General features: G+C 41.9%; 2 protein-coding genes across 2 annotated transcripts; one reads left to right on the forward strand and one right to left on the reverse strand.

Annotated features, from left to right (window-relative positions):
- Positions 1–3,346: 3,346 nt before the first annotated feature.
- LOC139387810 (H(+)/Cl(-) exchange transporter 5-like) lies at positions 3,347–15,571 on the forward strand. Its single transcript, XM_071134046.1, has 13 exons — positions 3,347–3,497; positions 3,926–4,078; positions 4,717–4,865; positions 5,097–5,196; positions 5,328–5,515; positions 5,602–5,724; positions 5,826–6,032; positions 8,077–8,157; positions 8,306–8,848; positions 8,925–9,111; positions 10,758–11,156; positions 12,932–13,148; positions 13,407–15,571. The coding sequence occupies exons 1-13, from the start codon at positions 3,377–3,379 to the stop codon at positions 13,495–13,497; spliced, it is 2,559 nt and encodes an 852-aa protein (XP_070990147.1). The 5' UTR covers positions 3,347–3,376; the 3' UTR covers positions 13,498–15,571.
- A 192-nt stretch (positions 15,572–15,763) lies between these two features.
- LOC139387811 (tumor necrosis factor ligand superfamily member 10-like) lies at positions 15,764–27,238 on the reverse strand. Its single transcript, XM_071134047.1, has 5 exons — positions 26,936–27,238; positions 24,383–24,532; positions 21,221–21,257; positions 21,029–21,121; positions 15,764–18,640 (listed from the first exon to the last, which is right to left on the reverse strand). Exons 1-5 carry the CDS (start codon positions 27,155–27,157, stop codon positions 18,177–18,179), a joined length of 966 nt encoding a protein of 321 aa, XP_070990148.1. The 5' UTR covers positions 27,158–27,238; the 3' UTR covers positions 15,764–18,176.
- Positions 27,239–27,512: the final 274 nt, after the last annotated feature.

Below are 27,512 nucleotides of genomic sequence, written 5' to 3' on the forward strand. Positions count from 1 at the left end.
TTGTCCTTATGCCATTTTTGTCACAACTTTGGAAGTATGCTTGGGGTCATTGTCCATTTGGAAGACCCATTTGCGACCAAGCTTTAACTTCCTGACTGATGTCTTGAGATGTTGCTTCAATACATCCACATAATTTTCCCTGCCTCATGATCCCATCTATTTTGTGAAGTGCACCAGCCCCTCCTGCAGCAAAGCACCCCACAACATGATGCTGCCACCCCCGTTCTTCATGGTTGGGATTGTGTTCTTTGGCTTGCAAGCCTCCCCCTTTTCCCTCCAAACATAACAATGGTCATTATTGCCAAACTGTTCTATTTTTGTTTCATCAAACCAGAGGACATTTCTCCAAAAAGTATGATCTTTTTCCCCATGTGCAGTTGCAAACCGCAGTCTGGCTTTTTTATGGCGGTTTTGGAGCAGTGGCTTCTTCCTTGCTGAGCGGCCTTTCAGGTTATGTCGATATAGGACTCGTTTTACTGTGGATATACTGTAGATACTTTGTATCTGTTTCCTCCAGCATCTTCACAAGGTCCTTTGCTGCTGTTCTGGGATTGATTTGCACTTTTCACACCAAAGTACGTTCATCTCTAGGAGGCAGAACACGTCTCCTTCCTGAGCGGTATGACGGCTGCGTGGTCCCATGGTGTTTATACTTGGGTACTATTGTCTGTACAGACGAATGTGTTTGGAAATTGCTCCCAAGGATGAACCAGACTTGTGGTGGTCTAAAAAAAATTCTGAGGTCTTGGCTGATTCATTTGGTTTTTCCCATGATGTCAAGCAGAGAGACACAGAGTTTGAAGGTCGGCCTTGACATACATCCACAGGTGAGCCTCCAATTGACTCAGATGATGTCAATTAGTCTATCAGAAGCTTCTAAAGCCATGACATCATTTTCTGGAATTTTCCAAGCTGTTTAAAGGCACTGTCAACTTAGTTTATGTTAACTTCTGACCCACTGGAATTATAAGTGAAATAATCTGTCTGTAAACAATTGTTGGAAACATTACTTGTATCATGCACAAAGTAGGTGTCCTAACCGATTTGCCAAAACTATAGTTTGTTAACAAGAAATATGTGGAGTCGTTGAAAAACGAGTTTTAATGACTCCAACCTAAGTGTCTGTAAACTTCCGACTTCAACGGTAACTGTTTGGGGACGAGCAGTAGCATGTCATAGCCACCAGAGGGTAACCTTGTCTAATTTAGCTACACCTCTACATCTGCTGGAAACACAGAACAAATATCAATATTTTAACATCCTTTTTTTAAACATCCTTGTTTGCTACACTGATGGGTTAAATAATTACTTTGAAAATATTATCTCCATTTTGACGGGTTACCAAAGTATTAACCAGAGTCTTTGGGAAATAAAGGAATAATCAATCACCAATTAACTGATCAGCATTACGCAGACCAGCTGGCAAGTGTCTTCACTGACATTTTCAATCTCTTCTTGTCCCAGTCTGTAATCCCAACATGTTTCCAGCTGACCCCCATTGTCCCTGTTCCAAATAACTCCAAGGTAACCTGCCTAAAGGACTACCACCCTGTAGCACTCACATCTGTAATTATGAAGTCTTGACACACATCAACACCATCATCCCAGACATCCTGGACCCACTCCAATTCATATACTGCTCCAACAGATCTACAGGAGACACAATCTCAGTTCCACTTCACACTGCCCTCTCCCACCTGGACAAAAGCAGAAATAACTATGTGAGAATGATGTGCATAGACTACAGCTCAGCGTTCAACATCATAGTCCCTTCCAAGATCATCCCCAAGCTCGGGAGCCTTGGACTGAACACCTCCCTCTGAATCCAAGACTTGCTGACCGGCCGGCCTCTGGTGTTGAGGGTTTAGTCCCTCGGGTGCATGCTTATTCCCCTTTTGTACTCCCTGTTCAACCACGACTATGTGGCCACGCACGACTCCAACACCATCGTCAAGTTTGCTGATGACGGTGGTAGGCCTGATCACCGACGATGATGAGACCACCTACACGGAGGAGATCAGAGACCTGGCAGTGTGATGCCATGACAAAAACCTCTCCCTCAATGTCAGTAAGACAAAGAAGCTGATCGTGGACTACAGGAGAAAGAGAGCACAGCACGTCCCCATCCACATCGACAGGGCTGTAGACGAGTGGGTGAGGGATTTAAGTTTGTTGCATTTTAGTCATTTAGCAGACCCTCTTATCCAGAGCAACTTACAGTTAGTGCATTCATCTTAAGATGGCTAGGTGGGAAAGTCACATTTCACAGGCACAGTAAGTACACTTTTCCTCAATAAAGTAGCTATCAGCAAAGTCAGAGCTAGAAGGGGAGGGCAAGTGTTGGATCAGGATTATAAAATTAAGACACTCTTTGAAGAGGTAGGGTTTCCTTGGTGTCCACATCACTAAGGACGTAACAAGAAGTTATGAAGAGGGAACGACAGCGCCTCTTCCCCCTCAAGAGGCTGAAAAGATTTGGCATGGGTAGGCCCTCGGATCCTCAAAGTTCTTCAGCTGCACCATCAAGAGCATCTTGACTAGCTGCATCACCTCTTGGTGTTGCAAATGCACAGCCCTCAACCTCAAAGCGCTACAGAGGGTGGTGCGGACGACCCAGTACATCACTGGGGCTGAGCTCCCTGTCATCCAGGACCTCTTATCAGGCGGTTTCAGTGGAAGGTCTGGAAAAATGACCAAAGACTTCAGCCACCCAAGCCATGGACTGTTCATTCTGATACTGTCCAGCAAACGGTACTGGATATTCGGCTTTCGGACCAACAGGGTCCGAGACAGCTTCTACCTCCAAGCAACTAGCCTGCTAATTAGCCATAAGACTACTAAATTGTCAATTAAATGGTTGCCTGGGCTATTTGAATTGACCTTATCTTGCACTAACTCTATGCAGTTACGAGACTATATATAAACACTGTATAGGCCTTCACACACACTACACTGACACACAAAATCACACATAATCACACATTCATCATTGCTGCTGCTGCTGCTACTCTGTTCTGTTCTCTTACCCTTATTAGTATCTATCTGATGCCTTGACACTTCATCTACCTTAATTACCTTATGCCCCTGCAAATTGGTACTGGTACTCCCGCTATGTAGATTAATTGTGTATTTTATTCCTCTTTCTATTACTATTTTTGTTATCATTCATAGATTCTGCATTGTTGAGAGAGGCTGTATAAGCAATCATCTGATAGTAAAAGTCGGCACTTGTTGTATTCTGCGCATGTGACAAATAAAACATTATTTGATTTGATTAGCATCTGGTTGGGGGGGGGTGGAAGGGTTTTGTGAGATGGGGAGGGTTCGTTACAAGGTAGTATTGCTCTTTAATTTATTTATTTTCGTGAAGAAGAAGATGATCACCTGGGATCAGCTCTCAATGTATGTCGCAACAGGAAGTTGTTGGCATTCGAATCAGACAACAACAACAACATTAGCAGAACAGCAGAGTTCTCAGTCGAAGTCCATCCGACAAAGTAATAACGACTTTTATATTAATATGATGTCAGTAATATGTGCTTGCATATTAACCTCTCGGGTTTCTCTGGCTAATGTTAATCTTGTTTGCAAGTGTTATGTGAGTGTGCCTGCGCTTTGTGCTAACTTGTTAGTTAGCTAACGCGTTAGCTGCCTTGGTTGGAGACACTATTGTCGATGTCAGCCCGTAGCTAACGTTAGCTAACCACAAAAGCCAGTCAAATATGATAACACATTTTAAAACAGAGCTAGCTAACTTGACAATGTTTGTCCGATTTATTAGCTAACTAACGTTAGCTCACATAGCTAGGGCCCCGAGAACATTAGTGTAGCTATCCAGTTAACGTTAGGTGGATGATTCCTTTGCTTTGAACTCTTTGCTTTTGGACCATGACCTCATTATGTGTGTGTGTGTGTGTTCCTTCAGTATTATCGATGGATAACACCGGATATTGCAACGATAGCTTCAATAGCATACGAAGTAGCACAAGTGACGAGGACATGGTGGAGATAGCAGGGTCGACATTAGACTTCTCTAACACGGAGGATGTACCACCCTTGGACCGAGACTATGGTTCTGGTAAGACCAAGGCCCATGTCTCTGTTGTAGTGTATACGCGCGCACACACACAAATCATGGATTTGTTAATGTGTGTCTTGTTTTGATAGGTGTGTTGTTTGATCAAATGTCTATTAGTTATGAGTAAACGGTAACACATGAATCTAGGCCAGCCTACATTGCTGGGATTTAATATAAGTGAGAACAACGTCCGCTTTGCATTCCTTCCTTTGTTTTGATTTGGTTTAATTTGACAACAATTGAATTTGGAATATGCAGTTATTAGGCCTAAACTATTCTGATCACATCCCAGACCTCACACTCAGTGAGGTGCCACTGTTTTTCATCAATATTTTCCAGCTATTTTATCTGTAACACATTGTTCCCTTTAGGTATGTGTTATTGATATGCAAGTAAAACCTTTGTTATTAGATAAACACTAAGGGGTAGTTTCCCAGACACTGATTAAGCCTAGTCCTAGACCAATGGATAATCTCCATAAAAAAAAATATATATATTATTAGTCGAAGACTAGGTTTAGCCTAATCTGTGTCTGGGGAAACTGCCCTTCAAGAAATGCCAGCTCTAGAATGTGCTTTCCCTCTGTCCATTGAATCTCTTCAATTCCTCACGTCTCTTCTTCATCCCTTCTCCTCCAGGGGATAACCCAGGTATGGAGGAGGTGAACGGGGTTCCTAAACTGATGGACCTGCTTGATGAGCCTGTGCCTGGGGTGGGCACCTATGAGGACTTTAACACCATAGACTGGGTGCGGGAGAAGTCCAAAGACCGTGACCGGCACAGAGAGGTGACCCACATCCTATTTATCTCCTTGTCCTTTTAATTCTTAGTCTAACCCACTTCCCAACCCATAACAAAACGCGTGTCTCAAACAGGCTTCAGATCAGTATCTATGTATACTTGTCATCATTATTAGGTTTAGTAGCAACACCTGTATAAGTTACATGGCATTACTGTCTGAATCAAAAGCATCATAGTATTATAACAACAATATTTATTTCACCTGTCTGATGTGTAGATTACCAGTAAAAGCAAAGAGTCTACATGGGCACTGGTGAACAGTGTCTGTGATGCTTTCTCTGGATGGCTGCTCATGCTGCTGATTGGACTCATGTCAGGTCAGCCTAATTGTATACAGATTGATGATGCATACATGCTTTTTCATTTGATTCCCTCTACTAAGACCCACACAGCAATGCACCTGGGAGCCATTGGTAGTGTTAGTAATTTACCGTGTGGTCTATTCCAGGCGCGTTGGCAGGTGGGATTGACATATCGGCCCACTGGATGACAGACCTGAAGGAAGGGGTTTGTCTGAACGGGTTCTGGTTCAACCATGAACACTGCTGTTGGACCTCCAACGAGACCACCTTCCAAGAGAGGGACAAGTGTCCACAGTGGAAAAGCTGGGCTGAGCTCATCATCGGCACAACAGAGGTGTGCCAAAATATTACTACTTGACCCATTGTGTTTATTGAATGTGATTATTTTTGTCAGTCTGATTGTGAAATTTGTGTCTGCAGGGTCCCTTTGCGTACATTATGAACTACCTAATGTATGTGTGCTGGGCTTTGCTATTCTCCTTCCTGGCCGTGACACTGGTCAGGGCCTTCGCCCCCTATGCCTGTGGTTCTGGAATCCCAGAGGTAAGATTATTTAATTTCTTTACCCCTATTTTATATGTCTTCTTTTGAATGAGGACAAAGGATGTGGTTTACTTTCCCATGCTATTTATTTTCTCTCCCAGATCAAAACCATATTGAGTGGTTTCATCATCCGAGGGTACCTGGGGAAGTGGACCCTGGTGATTAAGACCATCACCCTGGTCCTGGCTGTGTCGTCGGGGCTCAGCCTGGGGAAGGAGGGGCCCCTGGTCCATGTGGCCTGCTGCTGTGGTAACATCCTCTGCCACCTCTTCACCAAGTACCGCAAGAATGAGGCCAAGCGCAGAGAGGTGAGAAATGGGGCCTAAAATTCACTTTTTGGTCCACCAACCACTGGCAGGTAGATGTAAAAATATACCAGCCACTCAGATTTATTTTATTTTATTGCATAATTACCTAAAAAAAACAAGATGACCATGCTTACTGTTTCTAAAACAAGAAATGTATTCGTAAGAAGCATTGTGATATATATTGTGATCTATTGCTCAATTTCATTTCATTTTTTGTGACCTGAGTCTTTTAACCAAAATATCAGATGAGACAAAATGTTAAGCTGCCCTTTTAAAGGTGAGAGGTTACCGTGGTAACAGGGCCACTGTGTCTGTGTGAGAGATTTTGGGATCTGACTTGTAGTAGACAGCATATCTTCGCTATCAATTGAAGCAGCAGACTCAAACTAACATTGAAAACCAACAGTCCTTGTGAACTAAACAATGCCCATTTTGTAGACTTTCGCGTAAATTAGACCGACTTTTATGCCTGTGCACTTGGCATCTAAGAATGAATGTATTAGCACATTGCACAAAGCTCCCCAGACAGCAGGCAGCGTTGCTGTGCGAGGTGGGATAGAGATTGATATTTATTTGTATAAGCAGCTATAAAACAAAATAGAAGAGAACAGCTACTGCAGCATTCTTCCCTACTTGACTTTTCACTATTTCTATTTGCGGATCTAATGCTCGCATTGTAGAGCCTTGCAAATTGACCACCCGCCAGCGTGCTGGGAAAATAAACATTCTTACCCGCTAATACCTAAATCTACCTGCATTTGGCGGGTGTTCATTTTATGCTGCACTGGGCTATTCACAAACATCTGAACCCTTTTTTTAAATGGATGGATACAATACTGGTTAACCTTTTAACTATTATTTTAAGGAACTGGCACAAATTGCTAAAGCTAGGACCACTGATGTTGTTTTGACTCAAATCAAGCTGTATCAAGAGTGAGAACCTCAAGTCAAATTCAGCAGGAAAACCCCATTCAACTATAAATAGCCTGTGGCTGGTTTGATGATTTCAACAAACACATACCACAAGGTGCTGTTTTTGCTTCTCGGCTACAGTGAGATGGTATTAATGGAAGTACAATGCCACAAACATGCGGTGACTCTGTCTCCCTTCTGTAAACATTGTGCCTGAGATTTATTTTCCAACACAGAGATATTTTGCAGTGAGTCATGAATCATCGTGTTATATTAATTGTTATTTAGCCGTGTTGCTGAGCTGTGTTGTAAAGCATTAATGTACTGACACATTGATTTTTAGCTGTGTTGTAAAGCATTAATGTACTGACACATAGATTTTTAGCTGTGTTGTAAAGCATTAATGTACTGACACATTGATTTTTAGCTGTGTTGTAAAGCATTAATGTACTGACACATTGATTTTTAGCTGTGTTGTAAAGCATTAATGTACTGACACATTTATTTTTTAGCTGTGTTGTAAAGCATTAATGTACTGACACATTGATTTTTAGCTGTGTTGTAAAGCATTAATGTACTGACACATTGATTTTTAGCTGTGTTGTAAAGCATTAATGTACTGACACATTGATTTTTAGCTGTGTTGTAAAGCATTAATGTACTGACACATTGATTTTTAGCTGTGTTGTAAAGCATTAATGTACTGACACATTGATTTTTTAGCTGTGTTGTAAAGCATTAATGTACTGACACATTGATTTTTAGCTGTGTTGTAAAGCATTAATGTACTGACACATTGATTTTTAGCTGTGTTGTAAAGCATTAATGTACTGACACATTGATTTTTAGCTGTGTTGTAAAGCATTAATGTACTGACACATTGATTTTTAGCTGTGTTGTAAAGCATTAATGTACTGACACATTGATTTTTAGCTGTGTTGTAAAGCATTAATGTACTGACACATTGATTTTTAGCTGTGTTGTAAAGCATTAATGTACTGACACATTGATTTTTAGCTGTGTTGTAAAGCATTAATGTACTGACACATTGATTTTTAGCTGTGTTGTAAAGCATTAATGTACTGACACCGATCACCTTCTTCCTTCCTTTGCTTGGTGGTTTGTGTTGCAGGTTCTGTCTGCCGCTGCAGCAGTTGGTGTGTCTGTGGCTTTTGGGGCCCCCATAGGAGGAGTGCTCTTCAGTCTGGAGGAGGTAACAAGTGCCTTAGCTTCCTCCTTCTTGTGTAAATCTATGGGCTCTATGACTGTCAAATTGAAACACTCCTAAAAGTACATTTTGAATGTTTATAAAGTCGACTATGATCACTGTGTAACTGTCTGTCTCCTCATGGCCCTGTCAGGTGAGCTACTACTTCCCTCTGAAGACCCTGTGGCGGTCGTTCTTCGCAGCCCTGGTGGCAGCCTTCACCTTGCGCTCCATCAACCCGTTTGGCAACAGCCGCCTGGTGCTGTTCTACGTGGAGTTCCACACCCCCTGGCACCTCCTGGAGCTCGTACCCTTCATCCTCCTGGGCATCTTCGGGGGCATCTGGGGCGCCTTCTTCATCCGCGCCAACATCGCGTGGTGCCGGAGGCGTAAGACCACGTGGCTGGGCCACTACCCGGTCCTGGAGGTGCTGGTTGTCACCGCGGTGACGGCGGTGGTGGCTTTCCCTAACAGCTACACCCGCACTAGCACCAGTGAGCTCATCTCTGAGCTCTTCAACGACTGTGGCCTGCTGGACTCCTCCAAGCTATGTAACTATGACAATGCCAACGTCACCAAGAGCAGCAACGAGCTGCCGGACCGCCCAGCTGGAAATGACGTTTACACGGCCATGTGGCAGCTGTCCCTGGCCCTTGTCTTTAAGATGCTCATCACCGTGGTTACCTTCGGCATGAAGGTACTGGAGAACCTCCGTCACATCTGTATGACACATCTGTGCTTTGAGCGTTAATATAAGGATGTCGTTCCTCCAGGTTCCCTCTGGTCTGTTCATACCCAGCATGGCGGTAGGGGCGATCGCAGGCAGGCTGCTGGGAATAGGCATGGAGCAGCTGGCCTACTACCACCATGACTGGGTGATCTTCAGGGGCTGGTGTTCTCCTGGTGCTGACTGCATCACCCCAGGCCTCTACGCCATGGTGGGGGCTGCTGCCTGCTTAGGTAAGGCCTGCGTGGCTACTGTATGTTGGCACCTTGCATGTTTAACAGCTTTTCCTTTTGTCTTTACTCTAGGCTCCTTTTTCCTGGTTAAATGTTGTCTTGTGGTTAGAGGTCGACCGATTATGATTTTTCACCGCCGATACAGATTTTTTGGTGGACCAAAAAAAGCTGATACCAATTAATAGGCCGTTAAAAAAAATGTTTATTTTTTTTAAATAGTTTTTTTATATATATGTTTGTAATAATGACAATTACAACAATACTGAATGAACAATGAACACTTTTATTTTAACTTAATATAATAAATAAAGAAAATCTATTTAGTCTCAAAGAAATTATGATACATGCTCAGTTTAGTTTAAATAATGCAAAAACACAGTGTTGGAGAAGAAAGTAAAAGTGCCATGTAAAAAAATCTAATGTTTAAGTACCTTGCTCAGAACATATGAAAGCTGGTGGTTCAATATTCCCAGTTCTTCAATATTTCCAGTTAAGAAGTTTTAGGTTGTAGTTATTATAGGAATTATGACGCGTCAACGATTTCTCTCTACCATTTGTATTTCATATACCTTTGACTATTGGATGTTCTAATAGGCACTTTAGTATTGCCAGCCTAATCTCAGGAGTTGATAGGCTTGAAGTCATAAACAGCGCTGTGAATAAAGCATTGCTAAGAGCTGCTGGCAAACACAGTAAAGTTTGAATGAATGCTTATGAACCTGCTGCCTACCACCACTCAGTCAGACTGCTGTATCAAATAACGAATCATAGACTTAATTATAATATAATAAACACAGAAACACAAGCCTTTGGTCAATAATATGGTCAAGTCCGGAAACTATCATTTCGAAAACAAAAACTTTATTCTTTCAGTGAAATATAGAACAGTTCCTTATTTTATCAAACAGGTGGCAACATTGAGTCTAAATATTGCTGTTACATTGCACAACCTTTAATGTTATGTCATAATTATATAAAATACTGTCAAATTAGTTCGTAACGTGCCAGACAGCCCAAATTGTTGCATATACCCTGACTCTGCGTGCAATGAACGCAAGAGAAGTGACACAATTTTCCTAATTAATATTGCCTGCTAACCTGGATTTCTTTTAACTAAATATGCAGGTTTAAAAAAGATATACTTCTGTGTATTGATTTTAAGAAAGGCGTTGATGTTTATGGTTAGGTACATTCGTGCAATGATTGTGTTTTTTTCACAATTGCGCTTTTGTTAAATCATCCCCCGTTTGGCGAAGTTGGAGGCTGTGATTCGATGATAAATTAACAGGCACCCCATTGATTATATGCAACACAGGACACGCTAGTTAACCTAGTAATATCATCAACCATGTGTAGTTAACTAGTGAATATGTTAAGTTTAATGCTAGCTAGCAACTTACCTTGGCTCCTTGTTGCACTCGTGTAACAGGTGGTCAGCCTGCCACACAGTTCCCTCGTGGAATGCAATGTAATCGGCCTCCAAAAATGCCGATTACTGATTTGTTATGAAAACTTGAAATCGGCCCTAATTAATCGGCCATGCCGATTAATCGGTCGACCTCTACTTGTGGGTATGCCTAATGTTTTCTGCCTCCACCCCTCTCTCTGTGCCACCCACTCCTTCCCCACTGGCTTTGTGCCCACAGGTGGGGTGACCCGTATGACTGTGTCCCTGGTGGTCATCATGTTCGAGCTGACCGGAGGGCTGGAGTACATCGTGCCCCTGATGGCTGCGGCCATGACCAGTAAGTGGGTGGCGGACGCCATCGGGCGCGAGGGGATCTACGAGGCTCACATCCGCCTCAACGGTTACCCCTTCCTGGAGGCCAAGGAGGAGTTCAGTCATAAGACCCTGGCCATGGACGTGATGCGGCCGCGTCGCAGTGACCCGCCGCTCTCCGTACTGACCCAGGACGGCATGACGGTAGAGGACGTGGAGACCATGATCACTGACACCACCTACAGCGGCTTCCCCGTGGTGGTCTCCCATGAGTCCCAACGCCTAGTGGGATTCGTGCTGCGAAGGGACCTCACCATCTCCATAGGTAGGGATGACAGATCATCATCATGCTGAGGTGCTGGCTTTTGACCCACATGCTCTGTCACCTTTGTCAAAACAATGTCATGTATTCTTAATAATAATACATTATATTTACAGTGGGGCAAAAGTATTTAGTCAGCCACCAATTGTGCAAGTTCTCCCACTTAAAAAGATGAGAGAGGCCTGTAATTTTCATCATAGGTACACTTCAACTATGACAGACAAAATGATTTCCTGAAAATCACATTGTAGGATTTGTAATGAATTTATTTGCAAATTATGGTGGAAAATAAGTATTTGGTAACCTACAAACAAGCAAGATTTCTGGCTCTCACAGACCTGTAACTTCTTTTTTAAGAGGCTCCTCTGTCCTCTACTCGTTACCTGTATTAATGGCACCTGTTTGAACTTGTTATCAGTATAAAAGACACCTGTCCACAACCTCAAACAGTCACACTCCAAACTCCACTATGGCCAAGACCAAAGAGCTGTCAAAGGACACCAGAAACAAAATTGTAGACCTGCACCAGGCTGGGAAGACTGGATCTGCAATAGGTAAGCAGCTTGGTTTGAAGAAATCAACTGTGGGAGCAATTATTAGGATATGGAAGACATACAAGACCACTGATAATCTCCCTCGATCTGGAGCTTCACGCAAGATCTCACCCCGTGGGGTCAAAATGATCACAAGAACGGTGAGCAAAAATCCCAGAACCACACCACACTAGGGGGGCCCTAGTGAATGACCTGCAGAGAGCTGGGACCAAAGTAACAAAGCCTACCATCAGTAACATACTACGCCGCCAGGGACTCAAATCCTGAAGTGCCAGACGTGTCCCCCTGCTTAAGCCAGTACATGTCCAGGCCTGTCTGAAGCTTGCTAGAGAGAATTTGGATGATCCAGAAGAAGATTGGAAGAATGTCATATGGTCAGATGAAACCATAATATAACTTTTTGGTAAAAACCCAACTCGTCGTGTTTGGAGGACAAAGAATGCTGAGTTGCATCCAAAGAACACCATACCTACTGTGAAGCATGTGGGTGGAAACATCATGCTTTGGGGCTGTTTTTCTGCAAAGGGACCAGGACAACTGATCCGTGTGAAGGAAAGAATGAATGGGGCCATGTATCGTGAGATTTTGAGTGAAAACCTCCTTCCATCAGCAAGGGCTTTAAAGATGAAACGTGGCTGGGTCTTTCAGCATGACAATGATCCCAAACACACCGCCCGGGCAACGAAGGAGTGGCTTCGTAAGAAGCATTTCAAGGTCCTGGAGTGGCCTAGCCAGTCTCCAGATCTCAACCCCAGAGAAAATCTTTGGAGGGAGTTGAAAGTCTGTGTTGCCCAGCAACATCCCCAAAACATCACTGCTTTAGAGGAGATCTGCATGGAGGAATGGGCCAAAATACCAGTAATAACAGTGTGTGAAAACGTTTGACCTCTGTCATTGCCAACAAAGGGTATATAACAAAGTATTGAGAAACTTTTGCTATTGACCAAATACTTATTTTCCACCATCATTTGCAAATAAATTCATTAGAAATCCTACAATGTGATTTTCTGGATTTTTTTTCCTCATTTTGTCTGTCATAGTTGAAGTGTACCTATGATGAAAATTACAGGCCTCTCTCATCTTTTTAAGTGGGAGAACTTGCACAATTGGTGGCTGACTAAATAGTTTTTTGCCCCACTGTAGCTCTTTTCAAGGACCCAAAGTTGCTTCTTATTTGGTCTTATCCCACTGCCAGCCCTCAGTAACCCCTCCCTCTCCTTTCAGATAATGCCAGACAGCGTCAGGATGGGATAGTGAGCACATCGAGGGTCTTCTTTACAGAGTACACGCCCCCTCAGCCCCCCAACAGCCCCCCTCCTCTGAAGCTCAGAGGCATCATGGACCTTAGTCCCTTCACCGTCACAGACCACACCGCCATGGACATTGTGGTGGACATCTTCAGGAAGCTGGGCCTGCGCCAGTGCCTCATCACACACAATGGGTAACACACCTGCTACTGAGAACTAGCTATGTAATTAGTGACCTCTACTTACATCTATAGTGGACTGATTTCATAAGTAGAATAGAGCAGCCCCCCCCCCCAAGACAGATGCAAAAAATGACTTGAAATTGATAACATGTTTTATTAAAAAATGCAACTGAATTGGCTTGTACATTTTTCTTTTTTATATCCTTCCTAAAGTTTTGTTGTATTATGGTAAGAAGTCCAGACCTGACATTTTGTCCCTCTTTTTTACAGCCGCTTGCTGGGTATTATCACAAAGAAGGACATTCTGAAGCACGTGGCTCAGATAGCCAACCGGGACCCAGACTCGATCCTCTTCAACTGATGGTATAGTACCAGCTGCAGCACCGTGGGCCAGACATCACTGTGGAACCACTGCTTTCGCCCAGGCCTCTCTACACTGCACTATGTTCATGTCTAGTGGACTCCTCCCTGCTATGACAACTGGCCACTCCATTAGAACTCTAGTGGACTCCTCCCTGCTATGACAACTGGCCACTCCATTAGAACTCTAGTGGACTCCTCCCTGCTGTGACAACTGGCCACTCCATTAGAACTCTAGTGGACTCCTCCCTGCTATGACAACTGGCCACTCCATTAGAACTCTAGTGGATTCCTCCCTGCTGTGACAACTGGCCACTCCATTAGAACTCTAGTGGACTCCTCCCTGCTGTGACAACTGGCCACTCCATTACAACTGGAGAGGTAGAGGATTCGTTGTTCTTCAACACCAAGCTGGCTTTCCAGGATTGGCCCAAAAGATGAGTTGGATTTAGAAAAGATGTATGACTTCTTAAATGAGCGTCAGTAACTGGGAGAATATTTTTTCTTGGCTCTGTTGGCAGGAGTGGTCTTCCTTTTCAGTTGACAGATGAGAGCAGGCATGCTGGGTAGGGCATGTGTCTCTGGAGAGACCAAGGATTGTAAATGAGCAGAGACCAAGTCTGGAGTCTGAGATATAAACCACACCACTGCCAAGACATACTCTACCCTCCCTCCTCTACATAGACATCTTAACCCATACAATCACTAAGCTAGGAGTGAAAATTATCAGCTTCTACCTATCAAAGTATCATGAAGATATGCACCATTTAAATTGTGATGTCTGCCTGAAATATTTGTCATGATTGAGCACTTGCATATGGCTGTCAAGACTAAATGTATTTTCTCTGGTGTTTCTTTCCTTGGAAATGTCATATTCCTCATTGTTTTTTCATGTAATTGGTTGTGGTTTAACACAGACCTGGAGATGATGTCCTCTTCGTACAGGGACACTGTAAGGCAGCATGGATTTCTTATTCACCAGGATAAAATAAGCTCCGTAAATAACCCTCCTCTGAAACCTGCATGCTCTGGTTCTCTTTGACCACAGGGAGGCGCTACTGTGCACCACCCAGCTGTGGTTACAGTCACATTACTATACTTTTTTTACCAGGTCATCAGTAACAAACACTCAAAATATGAATTGTATTACTCATTTAGAATATGCATCTCTATATATTTCTGGTTTGTATGACCTTTTCCTTGAATATTACGTATTGTATAGGTTTATGGATCACTTTATCCAGCACACTCTAGAATCCTCAGTGATGAACAGCCTAACAGGCAGTCTGAGTATGAGGTCAAAGAGAAGAGTAGTGTTGGATGAGGTGATGGGATGATTAAGGGAGAGGACTCCAGTGTGTCACATCTCTTTTCATCCTCCAGCTATTATCTCTCCTCTCGCAATGTCTATGGATCTGCATGGCCAGGGCATGGGATCTAGAGACAGGACTGGCTTGTCAACAGTCTAGTAAAGAACTCTGGATCTCTTCTCCCTTTTACCTCATGCTCTTGCTGTCTCACGAGACCCTCATGCTCTTACCCTCCCTACAACATCAAAGTCCACACTAAGAATGAGCAATTAAAATGTAGCATATACATGAACAAAGACAAGGAACCTCAAATCTCACTTTTATCTAGAGCAGATACCCTTGGAGGTTGATGGTGGACATTCTTAAACTAGATTCATGTATTCCTGTCAACCATGTCTTATCCTTTAAGGACAAGTGTGACTTCAACCAAGTTCAACCATTTTGTTTGTGTTGTATACCGTACTGTAGTTAATTACATCAGTAAAAGGTTTGACTTTGGGGTCTCAAAGGTTATCATTATTACATTATCACTTAAAAAGCACTCCATTTCAAAATAACATGCTTATCAGTTGTTTTTGGAGATGCAGCTACAGTAATCGTATTTAACATCATCAAACCATGTCTATTTTTATTTCTGCAAACTGCAATGGGTTTGTATCACTACCGTCTTACGTAAACATGCAACTGAGATTCATAAACATTGAAATATCAATTTATTCCCTGTCATTTCATATTTGCCTTGAATTAAAACAACATTGACTTTCACATGAGTAAATTTGTGCTCATTGTGCCCAGCTACTCACCAATAAGTACGTTTGGAGTCATTCTCACTCCAACATCATGAACCCATTGAATCCCTTCCCTGAGGATCTAACCATTATGACTCACTGCTGTGGGCTGAGGGCTGTGTGTGGGTGGCCTGTCATGCCTTTCATGAGAAAGTGACAGGAAGATGTCTAGACAGTAAATGTTTATAGTTTCAAACAATAGTCAAATACACAGTCAAAGAGTCACTCTTTTTAGACATCGCAAACAGTTTTACATCAAACCCAAACAAACCAATAACACATTGTCCATTAGGATGTGGCCCTGAACAGTGCTTAACAGGAAGTTCAAAATTGGCTCTGACATTACTTAATATTTTTTGCATTTTTTCTTTCCACAGGTATGTTGCCTGTAAAAATAAAACGGGCAATGTTTTTTAAAACCCAATTCATACTATCTAATTTTTACCACATTCTTGCCGAGATAGGCCTCTCTTTTTTTTATCGCCTGTGCACATGAAGGCAAGTTCAGGGGTGGAGTAGATGTGGGTGGGCATCTATAGTATTTTAATAAATCCATTGAATATAGACTACACCGTCACAAAGAAATCCATTATTAATTCGTTTTTAGGCAAATCCTAAAAAACATAAGACACATAAAATGTATTTTTAAATTAATAGAATGGCATATATTGGGTTTAATTATGTGACTGGTCTGTGCAGTCTATGGGCTAGATGGCTACGCCATGCACATGAAATCCATAGTTATTTTGTTCGTTACACAGACAAGACACATGTAGGCTACCCTGATCACAATCAACATACATATTTTATAGTAGGCTAAGAATTTAATGAAATACAACAGAATAAAATACAAATAATATTTTTGACACACAACGTGTGGAAACGCTGTCATGACACAAGTGATATTTTGAAAACAGACCAAGGCAATTTCATGCTTTTTTTTTTTAAATTCCATGTTTCTGCTCTTACCATCACTCAGCTTTGTTAGGGAGCAGACTTAGGGTCTTACATTGAGAGTAACTTGGCGAACATTACAACAGTCTTAATTGTAGAGGCTTTGTCGCCAACATGGTCTCGGAGTATTTTGTATTATTCTGTATTTAGCATGATATGTTATGTTTCGTATGGTATGTTAATTAGTGGGATATCCATTTCATTTCGTATGACATTATGGCATTTTTTTGTTGCGGTTAACGTTAGCTAGGTGGCTAGTTGGCTACCGCTAATTTTAGCTAGTTGGCTAACATTCGCTCTAGGGGTTAAAGTTAGTTAGTTAGGTTAGGGTTAGGAGAAGGTTAGATAAACGGGTTAGAGTTAGCCAACATGCTAAGTAGTTGCAAAGTTGCACAAAAAAAGTAAGTAGTTGCTAATTAGCTAAAGTTGTCAGTGATGAGATTCAAACAAGCAACCTTTGGGTTGCTAGATGTTTGCGTTATACTTATTATTATAGTATTATTAGCTAGTCGTCTACAGTAGTACTAAGTTACTGTCCAGTGCTGAATCTCTGTCCCACTGGGCACACACTGGTTGAATCAAACAGACGTTAAATTGATACATATGTCCAGTGGAGTATGACTGAAGACTAGTGCTGATATCTGGTTAACTGCAGTAATCAGTAATACCTCCACCCACAGAAAACAATCAAAAGTTGTTGCTGAAAAAAAGCAGTTCATTGCTATTTTATTTAACTAGGCACGTCAGTTAAGAACAAATTCTTATTTACAATGATGGACTACTTGTAAAGCCTCCCCAGCCAAACCCTCCCCTAACTCGGACGACGCTGGGCCAATTGTGCACCGCCCTATGCTAAACGGAATAAATAGTAGAATTCTCAGTATGATGAAGGAATCCCAAGAGGGCCATTACCAAAATCCCTTCGAGCCTTACCGACGCCCATTAAATAAGGTTTTGTGCAAATGAGAAGATTATGCCAGGATCAAGAAGAACTTTCACCATTCCTTGTTTTTACCCCTTGAGCCCATTGTTTGTTAATCATCCATAATTAGCTATAGTTAGAGCTTGTATTCTCAATGGGTACATTCAACACTAAAATAAAACCCTGGTGCAAGAGTGCTTGTTTAAACCAAAAACAAATGTTAAAATTTAAATCAAATTTAGTGTAAGTTACAGGTCAGATCAGAGCTAGTCTTGGAAATCCCAGACTTGGGGCAACATGTACATTGTGGGAAGCAACCGGTATGTCTAGAGAGATCAGGGCTGAAGAGTGGTTTCATATGGACCCCAGAGCTAAAGTTATCGTTGGTAGTTGGTAGTGCTGCATGCCATACTGTATATCGAAGAATTCACACATTCCTTAGTCTTATGCATTTCCACTATCCCTCTCAGTGCTGAAGATTCTTATTCGTGATTGTGCTACAGTTGCAAAGCGGGATGCCAATTAGTCCGCACCACTCTTATTCAAATATATAGTTCTAATGTAGCCATCTGTGAGCCAGTTTTATTAATGGCCTGTGCACCAGTCTGGCTAGCTATGTCAGAACCATGGTGATTTGTAGTCTATGTACAGTACATGTTTAGTATCCTCTTGTGTGAGAGAGCTTTTCCCTCCTTAACCTCCATGCTCATGGGTCAAATCGAAATGCCCCAAAATAGCTGGATGAGTCCTCTGCGTGCACGGCTGTAGGCGACGACACAGAAACAAAGATCTCATCCCCGGCCCTCAGCTCAAACAGGCCTCCCTGGTAGACAGAGTGGAGGGCATACTCAGTGTCAGGCGCCCAGCACTTGGTGCCCACCCCCTTCAGCAACTGAAGGGGCTTGGCGTATGACGTCTTCTTGTAGACACACTGGACCAGCTGGTAGCTGGAGGAGCCCCCATGGTGGTTACCCCCCTCGTGGGTGAGGGAGGGATAGCGGAAGTACACCTGGGCATACAAGTAATAACGTCCGGACCGGGGGATGCGTAGGCGTCCATGAGACAGGGTCATGTTGTGGAGATGGGAGCCGAAACTCTGGTTGCCCCAGGACCGGACCGGGTGGCGGCAGGACTGATGCAGGTCTTTCTGAGGGGCCAGGGATATAGGGCCTATAAGGAGGACAAAGGAAGATATTTCAATACAGACAGACAATTCAAAGCATTACTACTGTAGACTCAAAGATGAGTCGGCCTATACAGTGGCTTGCGAAAGTATTCACACCCCTTGGCATTTCTCCTATTTTGTTGCCCTTTCCCCTTAAACCACTCAAATGTTGCTTTAGCAGTATGCTTAGGGTCATTGTCCTGCTGGAAGGTAAACCTCTATCCCAGTCTCAAATCTTTGGAAGACTAAAACAGGTTTCCCTCAACAATTTTCCTGTATTTAACGCCATTCTTTCAATTCTGACCAGTTTCCCAGTCCCTGCCGATGAAAAGCATCCCCACAGTAGGATGCTGCCACCACCATGCTTCACTGTGGGGATGGTGATCTCGGAGTGATGAGAGGTGTTGGGTTTGCGCCAAACATAGCGTTTTCCTTGATGGCCAAAAAGCTCAATTTTAGTCTCATCTGACCAGAGTACCTTCTTGCATATGCTTGGGGATTTTTTTCTTTAAGCAATGGCTTTTTTTCTGGCCACTCTTCCGTAAAGCCCTGTGGAGTGTACAGCTTAAAGTGGTCGTATGGACAGATACTCCAATCACTGCTGTGGAGCTTTGCAGCTCCTTCAGGGTTATCTTTGGTATCTTTGTTGTCTCTCTGATTAATGCCCTCCTTGCCTGGTCTGTGAATTCTGGTGGGCGGCCCTCTCTTGGCAGGTTTGTTGTGGTACCATATTCTTTCCATTTTTTAATAATGGATTTAATGGTGCTCCATGGGATGTTCAAAGTTTCTGATATTTTTTATAACCTAATTCTGATCTGTACTTCTCCACAACTTTGTCCCTGACCTGTTTGGAGAGCTCCTTGGTCTTTGGGGTGCTGCTTGCTTGGTGGTGCCCCTTGCTTAGTGGTGTTGCAGACTCTGGAGCCTTACAGAACAGGTGTATATACACTGGGATCATGTGACAGATCATGTGACACTTAGATTGCACACCGGTGGAATTGAACTAATTATGTGACTTCTGAAGGTAATTGGTTGCACCAGATCTTATTTAGGGACTTGATAGCAAAGGGGTGAATAGACATGCACACACCACTTTTCTGTTTTATTTTTATTTGTTTGTTTTTTAAACAAGTCATTTTTTTCACTTCACCAATTTAGACTATTTAGTGTATGTCCATTACATGAAATCCAAATAAAAATCCATTTAAATTACAGGTTGTAATGCAAAAAAATAGGAAACACGCCAAGGGGGATGAATACTTTTGCAAGGCACTGTAGGTAATTGGATTCCTTTAACAAGGGTTTCTTTAACTTTGGCGAAATCTGTGCAGTAGGGAAACAGCATTAAGGTGGATTGGATAGGAGAGAGAGAAAGCGGCAAGCGAAAATTCAGTCAAGAAACAAATAAGTATCGCTGTTCTGACGTATTTGTTAATGAGGACAACATTACTGCGTTCATGTGGATACATGATCAGATAGATTTCTGGTGATCTGAATATGAAAACACTGCCCTGTGAAGTCTGAGGTTTATGTGAAATCATGACATAGTTAGAGATGAGCGATGCCACGCCTTTATTTGCTCAGATGGTCTTTGAAGATGTTCAGGTTCGGTTCATAAGCGGTCGCTTCGGACCCCCGGATGTTAAAAAAATATATTTTTAAGAAATTAGTCAGGGTCTCAACTTACAATTGAGAGTAAGAATAGTAGAATACACAATGTGTATTTTTTTACAATTTGGAAGTGCATCAGCAGTTTTTCTCTTGTTATGTTTCTCACTGACAGTCCTCAATTGGCCATGTCAGCTAACAATGTTAGACTGGTAGTTGCTCTAGCCAGCTATCAAAACTTGTAGTAATCGGACAGATACCGACCGGGCCCACATTGATTTTCGAAGTCATTCTCACACATTAATCATATTAACATGGCATAAGTCATTAAAGAATGTGTAGAATTGCAGGAAATGTACTATAAAATTGCAAGGTTTTCTTTCCGATCCATGGCAAAATGTGTAGAATTGCAGAAAACGTACTTAAAACTGCAATATTTTCTCTACGTTCCATGGAAAAATGTGTAGATTTGCATGAAATTAACTAAAACTTAAATATTTCACTACACCGTCGAGAGGGGTGCCACCAAAATATTTGCCGTGAGTTGGGGTGCGACCCAATCAAATTGCTTAGGGCCCCCAAAAGGATAGAGCTGGCCCTGCAGATGTTTGATATTAGTACAGTGTTTTTAAAGCTATACTGTTGAAATTGACTGACATTCTGCAATTTTGTCCCAGCATAAAAACATTAGATTACATTAGATTAAATGAAATCAAAACAACTCTGACAAAAGTGAATGTCCCACCAAAAGAACAAGAAAGCACAAACATACTAGTCTCCCATACCCTGTAAGCTACTGTCTCGGAGTGTGAGGTGAGCAGAGGGCTTCTGATGCCCTGCAGAACTGACGGGCTTGGTTCTGGGCTGGGCACTGGGCTCTGAAAAGGAGCATAGCAGTGAGAGAACAGTAGCACCAGGAGTGGATATTAGATAGATAAGATATGCTATAATGATGATGATGACTAATGGATGATTACCTGGAACGGCGTGTTTTGCAATAATGTTTTCTGTCACCTGAAAGACAAAAACCCTTTTTAAGATGTGGCATAGAGCTCAATAGAGAACACACAGCATAGGATTGAGTATAGTACAGCCTATCTATGACATGCAGTGCAGCATTCCTCTTGAGCAATCCAATTCTTTGTGATTCCAATTTCATGCTGAACACAATTTTTTTTTTTTTACAAGCTCTTTTGACAAAGTCGAGAGGGTACACATTTTATTGGGACCTGGACACATCCCAGTAAATTATCTCACTCCCTAGATTTCATGGAAAAACACAAGGAGGCGACAGACCAGATGTGCGACTGCCTCAATTGGTTTTTCAACTGAAATAATGAAAAACAGCTGTGCTCTTCGAAGATGAATCATCATGCACTCTCAAATGCTACTCCCACCCACCCCTTGATCAGGATCTACACTACCATTCAAAAGTTTGGGGTCACTTAGTAATGTCCTTGTTTTCCATGAAAACATACATGAAATGAGTTGCAAAATGAATAAGAAATATAGTCAAGACGTTGACAAGGTTATAAATAATGATTTTTAATTGAAATAATAATTGTGTCCTTCAAACTTTGCTTCGTCAAAGAAACCTCGATTTGCAGAAATTACAGCCCTGTAGGCCTTTGGCATTCTAGTTGTCAATTTGTTGAGGTAATCTGAAGAGATTTCACCCCATACTTCCTGAAGCACCTCCCACAAGTTGGATTGGCTTGATGGGCACCTCTTACGTACCATACGGTGAAGCTACTCCCACAATAGCTCAATAGTTCTTGCATAGTTTGTAGCTGTGCTCTGGGTCATTGTCCTGTTGTAGGAGGAAATTGGCTCCAATTAAGGGCCGTCCACAGGGTATAGCATGGCATTGCAAAACAGAGTGTACAAACCCTGTACAAATCTCCCACTTTACCACCATCAAAGCACCCCCAGACCATCACATTGCCTCCACCATGCTTGACAGATGGCGTCAAGCACTCCTCCAGCATCTTTACATTTTTTCTGCGTCTAACGAATGTTCTTCTTTCTGATCCGAACACCTCAAACTTACATTAGTCTGTCCATAACACTTTTTTCCAATCTCACTCTGTCCAGTGTCTGTGTTCTTTTGCCCATCTTAATCTTTTCTTTTTATTGCCAGGTCTGAGATATGGCTTTTTCTTTGCAACTCTGCCTAGAAGGCCAGCATCCCGGAATCGACCCTTCACTGTTGACGTTGAGACCGGTGTTTTGCGGGTACTATTTCATGAAGCTGCCAGTTGAAGACTTGTGAGGCATCTGTTTCTCAAACTAGACAATCAAATGTACTTGTCCTATTGCTCAGTTGTGCACCGGGGCCTCCCACTCCTCTTTCTATTCTGGTTAGAGCCAGTTTGCTCTGTTCTGTGAAGGGAGTAGTACACAGCATTGTACGAGATCTTCAGTTTCTTGGCAATTTCTCACATGGAATAGCCTTCATTTCTCAGAACAAGAATAGACTGACGAGTTTCAGAAGAAAGTTCTTTGTTTCTGGCCATTTTGAGCCTGTAATCGGACCCACAAGTGCTGATGCTCCAGATACTCAGATAGTCCTAAAGAAGGCCAGTTTTATTGCTTCTTTAATCAGAACATCCGTTTTCAGCTGTGCTAACATAATTGCAAAAGGGTTTTCTAATGATCAATTAAAATTAAAAAATTATGAAGTTGGATTAGCTAACACAACGTGCGATCGAAACACAGGAGTGATGGTTGCTGATAATGGGCCTCTGTACACCTATGTAGATATTCCATAAAATAATCTGCCGTTTCCAGCTGCAATAGTCATTTACAACATTAACAATGTCTACACTGTATTTCTGATCAATTTGATGTTATTTTAATGGACAATTTTTTAAATTTTCTTTCACAAACACGGACATTTCTAAGTGACCCCAACATTTTGAACGGTAGCTTCCTGCCATCCAGGACCTATATAATAGGCGGTGTCAGAGGAAAGCCCATAAAATTGTCAGAGACTCCAGTCACCTAAGTTATAGACTGTTTTCTCTGTTACCACACGGCAAGGGGTACCAGAGCGCCATGTCTAAGACCAAAAGGCTCCTCAACAGCTTCTACCCCCAAGCCATAAGACTGCTGAACAATTAATACAATTGTGGACGGCCCTTAATTGGAGCCAATTTCCTCCTCATTATTGTTATTCTTATTGTGTTACTTTTTATTTTATTCTACTTGGTAAATATTTTCTTAACTCTTCTTGAACTGCACTGTTGGTTAAGGGCTTGTAAGTAAGCATTTCACGGTAAAGTCTACACTTGGTGTATTCGGCACGTGTGACAAATAAAGTTTTATTCGATTTATTTGACGTGTGACAGAAAGAGACCATGATGGATGATTCTTACAGCTTTACCTAATTAGTGAAGAATTTGTTCTTAACTTACTTGCCTAGAAAGGTTAAATAAATAAAACATTTTTTTTGTGGTTTTTAAAGATCAAGTGAAATTCATGTGGTTTTTCCGTAAGAGTAAATTAGAGAATTGAGTATGATGCAATGTGGACCATTGGAAGAGGAAAGCTGGAGAGGAGCTTTGTCTGATATTTGGGTTTAAGCTGAGGGTTAGACCTCCATTAACAACCATGCATCAGAGAGGAAGCTGATGTACGTAAGGTTCTGAAGTATTCCATCACTGGACTAAGCTCTGAGATCAGAAACGTCAACACAGCATGTTACGAGTAAGGCAAAAGTGAATGCTATTATAACTCTCTCCCTTGTTAGAAATTCCATCACCATGTGTATGTAGTACTTCTACAAACATCGTCGGTATTTCAATAGTTTGTAATTAACAAATGTTAATGTAAAAAACTATGACTGTGTAACTGAGACATTGACAGTTAAGCTCCTGCAGCCCTCCCACTCAAACACATTATGGATGACGGAGTGGGTGTTCCCCTCCTCATCCAAGAATTGGATTACCCACTGGGCACACTGGTTGAATCAATGTTTCCTCGTCATTTCAATGGAATTACGCTGAACCAACGTGGAACAGAATTGAATTGACGTCTGTGCCCAGTGGGCGGGCTTTAACGGCAACTCAGATCAATTCAAACCTGTCGTAGAACAAAGACATACATCATGGCAGCATCAAACAGCAGGTGGTACCCACCTTGGTGACATAGGCTCTTATTCCCTGGGCCAGTTTGATGCAGGGCTCCCCAAACAGTTGAACCAGAGACTCCGGTATCTCCTGGTCTTTCTCCAGGGCATTAAGGAGCCCTAGGCAACGTAACTCCTCAGCCACCCCTTGACTCCTCACCTGCACAGCACAACCCACACAGGACAGGGATAAGTAGGTATCTTTGTCTGTATCTGTATTAGAGGACAAGGATGCAACTACTTTGTTTTGGGTTTACCCCATAAAAAATATAGACCTAGTATCGCCATAACATCTGCGATGTAATTCTTTTCAATATTATTGTTCTATTTTCAAAGCATTAACTAACAGGCTTGATGGCACAGACCAGAAAGAGTGTTCTGCTTTTCATAAATACTATATATATAAAAAAAATACTATATATTATATATACTATATAAATACTATATATACTATATATAAATACTTTCTGACTGATGTCTTGTTGCTTCAATACATCCACATAATGTTCCTTCTCATGATGCCATCTATTTTGTGAAGTGCACCAGTTCCTCCTGCAGCAAAGCACCCCCACATCATGATGCTACCACCGCTGTGCTTCACGGTTGGGATGGTGTTCTTTCACTTACAAGCTTCCCCCTTTTTCCTCCAAACATTATGATGATCATTATGGCCAAACAGTTCCATTTTTGTTTCATCAGACCAGAGGACATTTCTCCAAAAAGTATGATCGTTGTCCCCATGTGCAGTTGCAAACCGTAGTCTGGCTTTTTTTATGACAGGTTTGGAGCAGTGGCTTCTTTCTTGCTGAGTGGGCCTTTCAGGTTATGTCGATATAGGACTCGTTTTACTGTGGATATAGATAATTTTGTACCTGTTTCCTCCAGCATCTTCACAGGGTCCTTTGCTGTTGTTCTGGGATTGATTTTCACTTTTCGCACCAAAGTACGTTCATCTCTAGGAGACAGAACGCGTCTCCTTCCTGAGCGGTATGACAGCTGCGTGGTCCCATGGTGTTTATACTTGCGTACTACTGTTTGTACAGATGAACGTGGTGCCTTCAGGCATTTGGAAATTGCTCCCAAGAATGAACCAGACATCCACAGGTACAGCTCCAATTGATTCAAATTATGTCAATTAGCCTATCAGAAGCTTCTAAAGCCATGACATCATTTTCTGGAATTTTCCAAGCTGTTTAAAGGCACAGTCAACTTAATGTTGTGTATGTAAACTTCTGACCCACTGGAATTGTGATACAGTGTTGAAATAAGTGAAAGTGATAAGTGAAATAATCTTTCTGTAAACAATTGTTGGGAAAATGATCCGTGTCATGCACAAAGTAGATGTCCTAAACGACTTGCCAAAACGATAGTTTGTTAACAAGAAATTTGTGGAGTGGTTGAAAAATGAGTTTTAATGACTCCAACCTAAGTGTATGTAAACTTCCCACTTCCACTGTATTGACGTGTGCTGTTAGTCACACTGCTGCAGTTGTACTTTTTCCAACACGATAACAACAAATGGAAAACATTCCCAGAAACGTGTTTTTGTTTTGATAAGTAATGCAGTACAAGATCAGTCATGTACATGATTTGATTGCTCTGCTTGGGTGCAAGTGAAACAACACCTTTCCACGCCCCCATTGCCAACACCTCAGAACTTAGCTGACTCTAAACTTGGCAGATTTTGTAACTTTGTACAATACTTAATGCATTGTTAGTCAGGCCTTATGATAAAGTTTGACATAGCATTGAGTTGCAGTGAAATACAAATTCCTTTCCTCTCAACTAGTATTTGCCTGGTGACTACCAGTTTCATAAACTTTAATTGTTACTTCCAATGTGAGTGTCTTTTCCCCTGGGGGATGTGGTTAATTTGGGTTTGTTTCTTCCACCCCAGACTCATATTAGTGACTTACTGGCTCTTTGTTTGTGCTGCTAACAGGCTCTGCCATCATTGTAACAAGCCAATGCCAGACTACAGAAAGAGGAGAATTTGAACCATGTAATTAGTACACTGATTAGACCTGACAGCTCCAGACTACATTGATTATTACAGTCATATTAAACAACATCCAATTACAACGTCTTCAGTGTATGCTGTATGCTGAATTCAGTGTATGCTATATTTTACGTAGACAGATTTCACTTTTAATCAGCAGGTCTCATACAATCTAAATGGGAAAGTGTACTGTCTTTATAAGTACGCATTATAGTTCTGATTAGGAGGTGAAGAATAATGTAGCCTACTGTATGTGTATTTATTACCTGTAGCTAGAATACTGCTTTTTAGAGTATTTGTAACAGGTTTATATAGGGTAGTTAGTTCATATACTCTTAATTATTAGATACGTGTTATTTTATTGGCAGACTGATTTGCATCATCTCAAGAAGACTCTATAGGAAACGACATACTTAATAAATGTTTTTATGCATGTACTCTGAATGTGTTGGCATAACTTCCCTGACTGGAGAACCAACTGTGAGCTGAAAAAAAGAGAGCCTAAACAGAAGTTTTCTGGTTGTCATGCGAACATCAGCTGTTTTGTCAAAGAAAACGCCTTACCTGAGCAACTGACATGTTCAAGAAGACGAGGAGTCCAGTTGTCGAAGCTACTTGCAGTACAACCACGACAATAACGATCATTGGGACCCATAACTTTGACTGGACGTCTCGTGGGCTGTTTGATGCGGCCATGATATGTCTTTGTTCAACGACAGGTCTGAATTGATCTCGGGTTGCCATAAAATACAATTGGTGGATGAGGGGGGCCACCAACTCCGTCATCCATAACACTGTCAATATTTTCTCTGTTGAGTGGGAGGGCTGCAAGGGCTAAACTGTCCAAATTCAACATCGCCCACGTGTCATTGTTGCCGAACACAAAGGCTTTTTTTCCTGCGCGTTTTTATACTAATCTCCGGTGGGAAGATTATGTAGCCTATAACCTGCTACAAGTACTCGGTTTTCTAATTTGAACAGTCAACCTCACTATTTTAATTGGCTCTAATGCTATATGTTTGGATCTGCTTTTTGCAAATAGGTAGGCTAAGTTTAACATGGTTGGTTTATTGATGCTTGATTTGTGTTCATCTAAAATGTAGCCTGTTTTTGTGGTCCTACGTGTTCAGTAGGTTATTGA

The sequence above is a fragment of the Oncorhynchus clarkii genome, chromosome 29 (assembly GCF_045791955.1).
Source record: "Oncorhynchus clarkii lewisi isolate Uvic-CL-2024 chromosome 29, UVic_Ocla_1.0, whole genome shotgun sequence".
In the NCBI taxonomy this organism is placed as follows: Eukaryota; Metazoa; Chordata; class Actinopteri; order Salmoniformes; family Salmonidae; genus Oncorhynchus; species Oncorhynchus clarkii.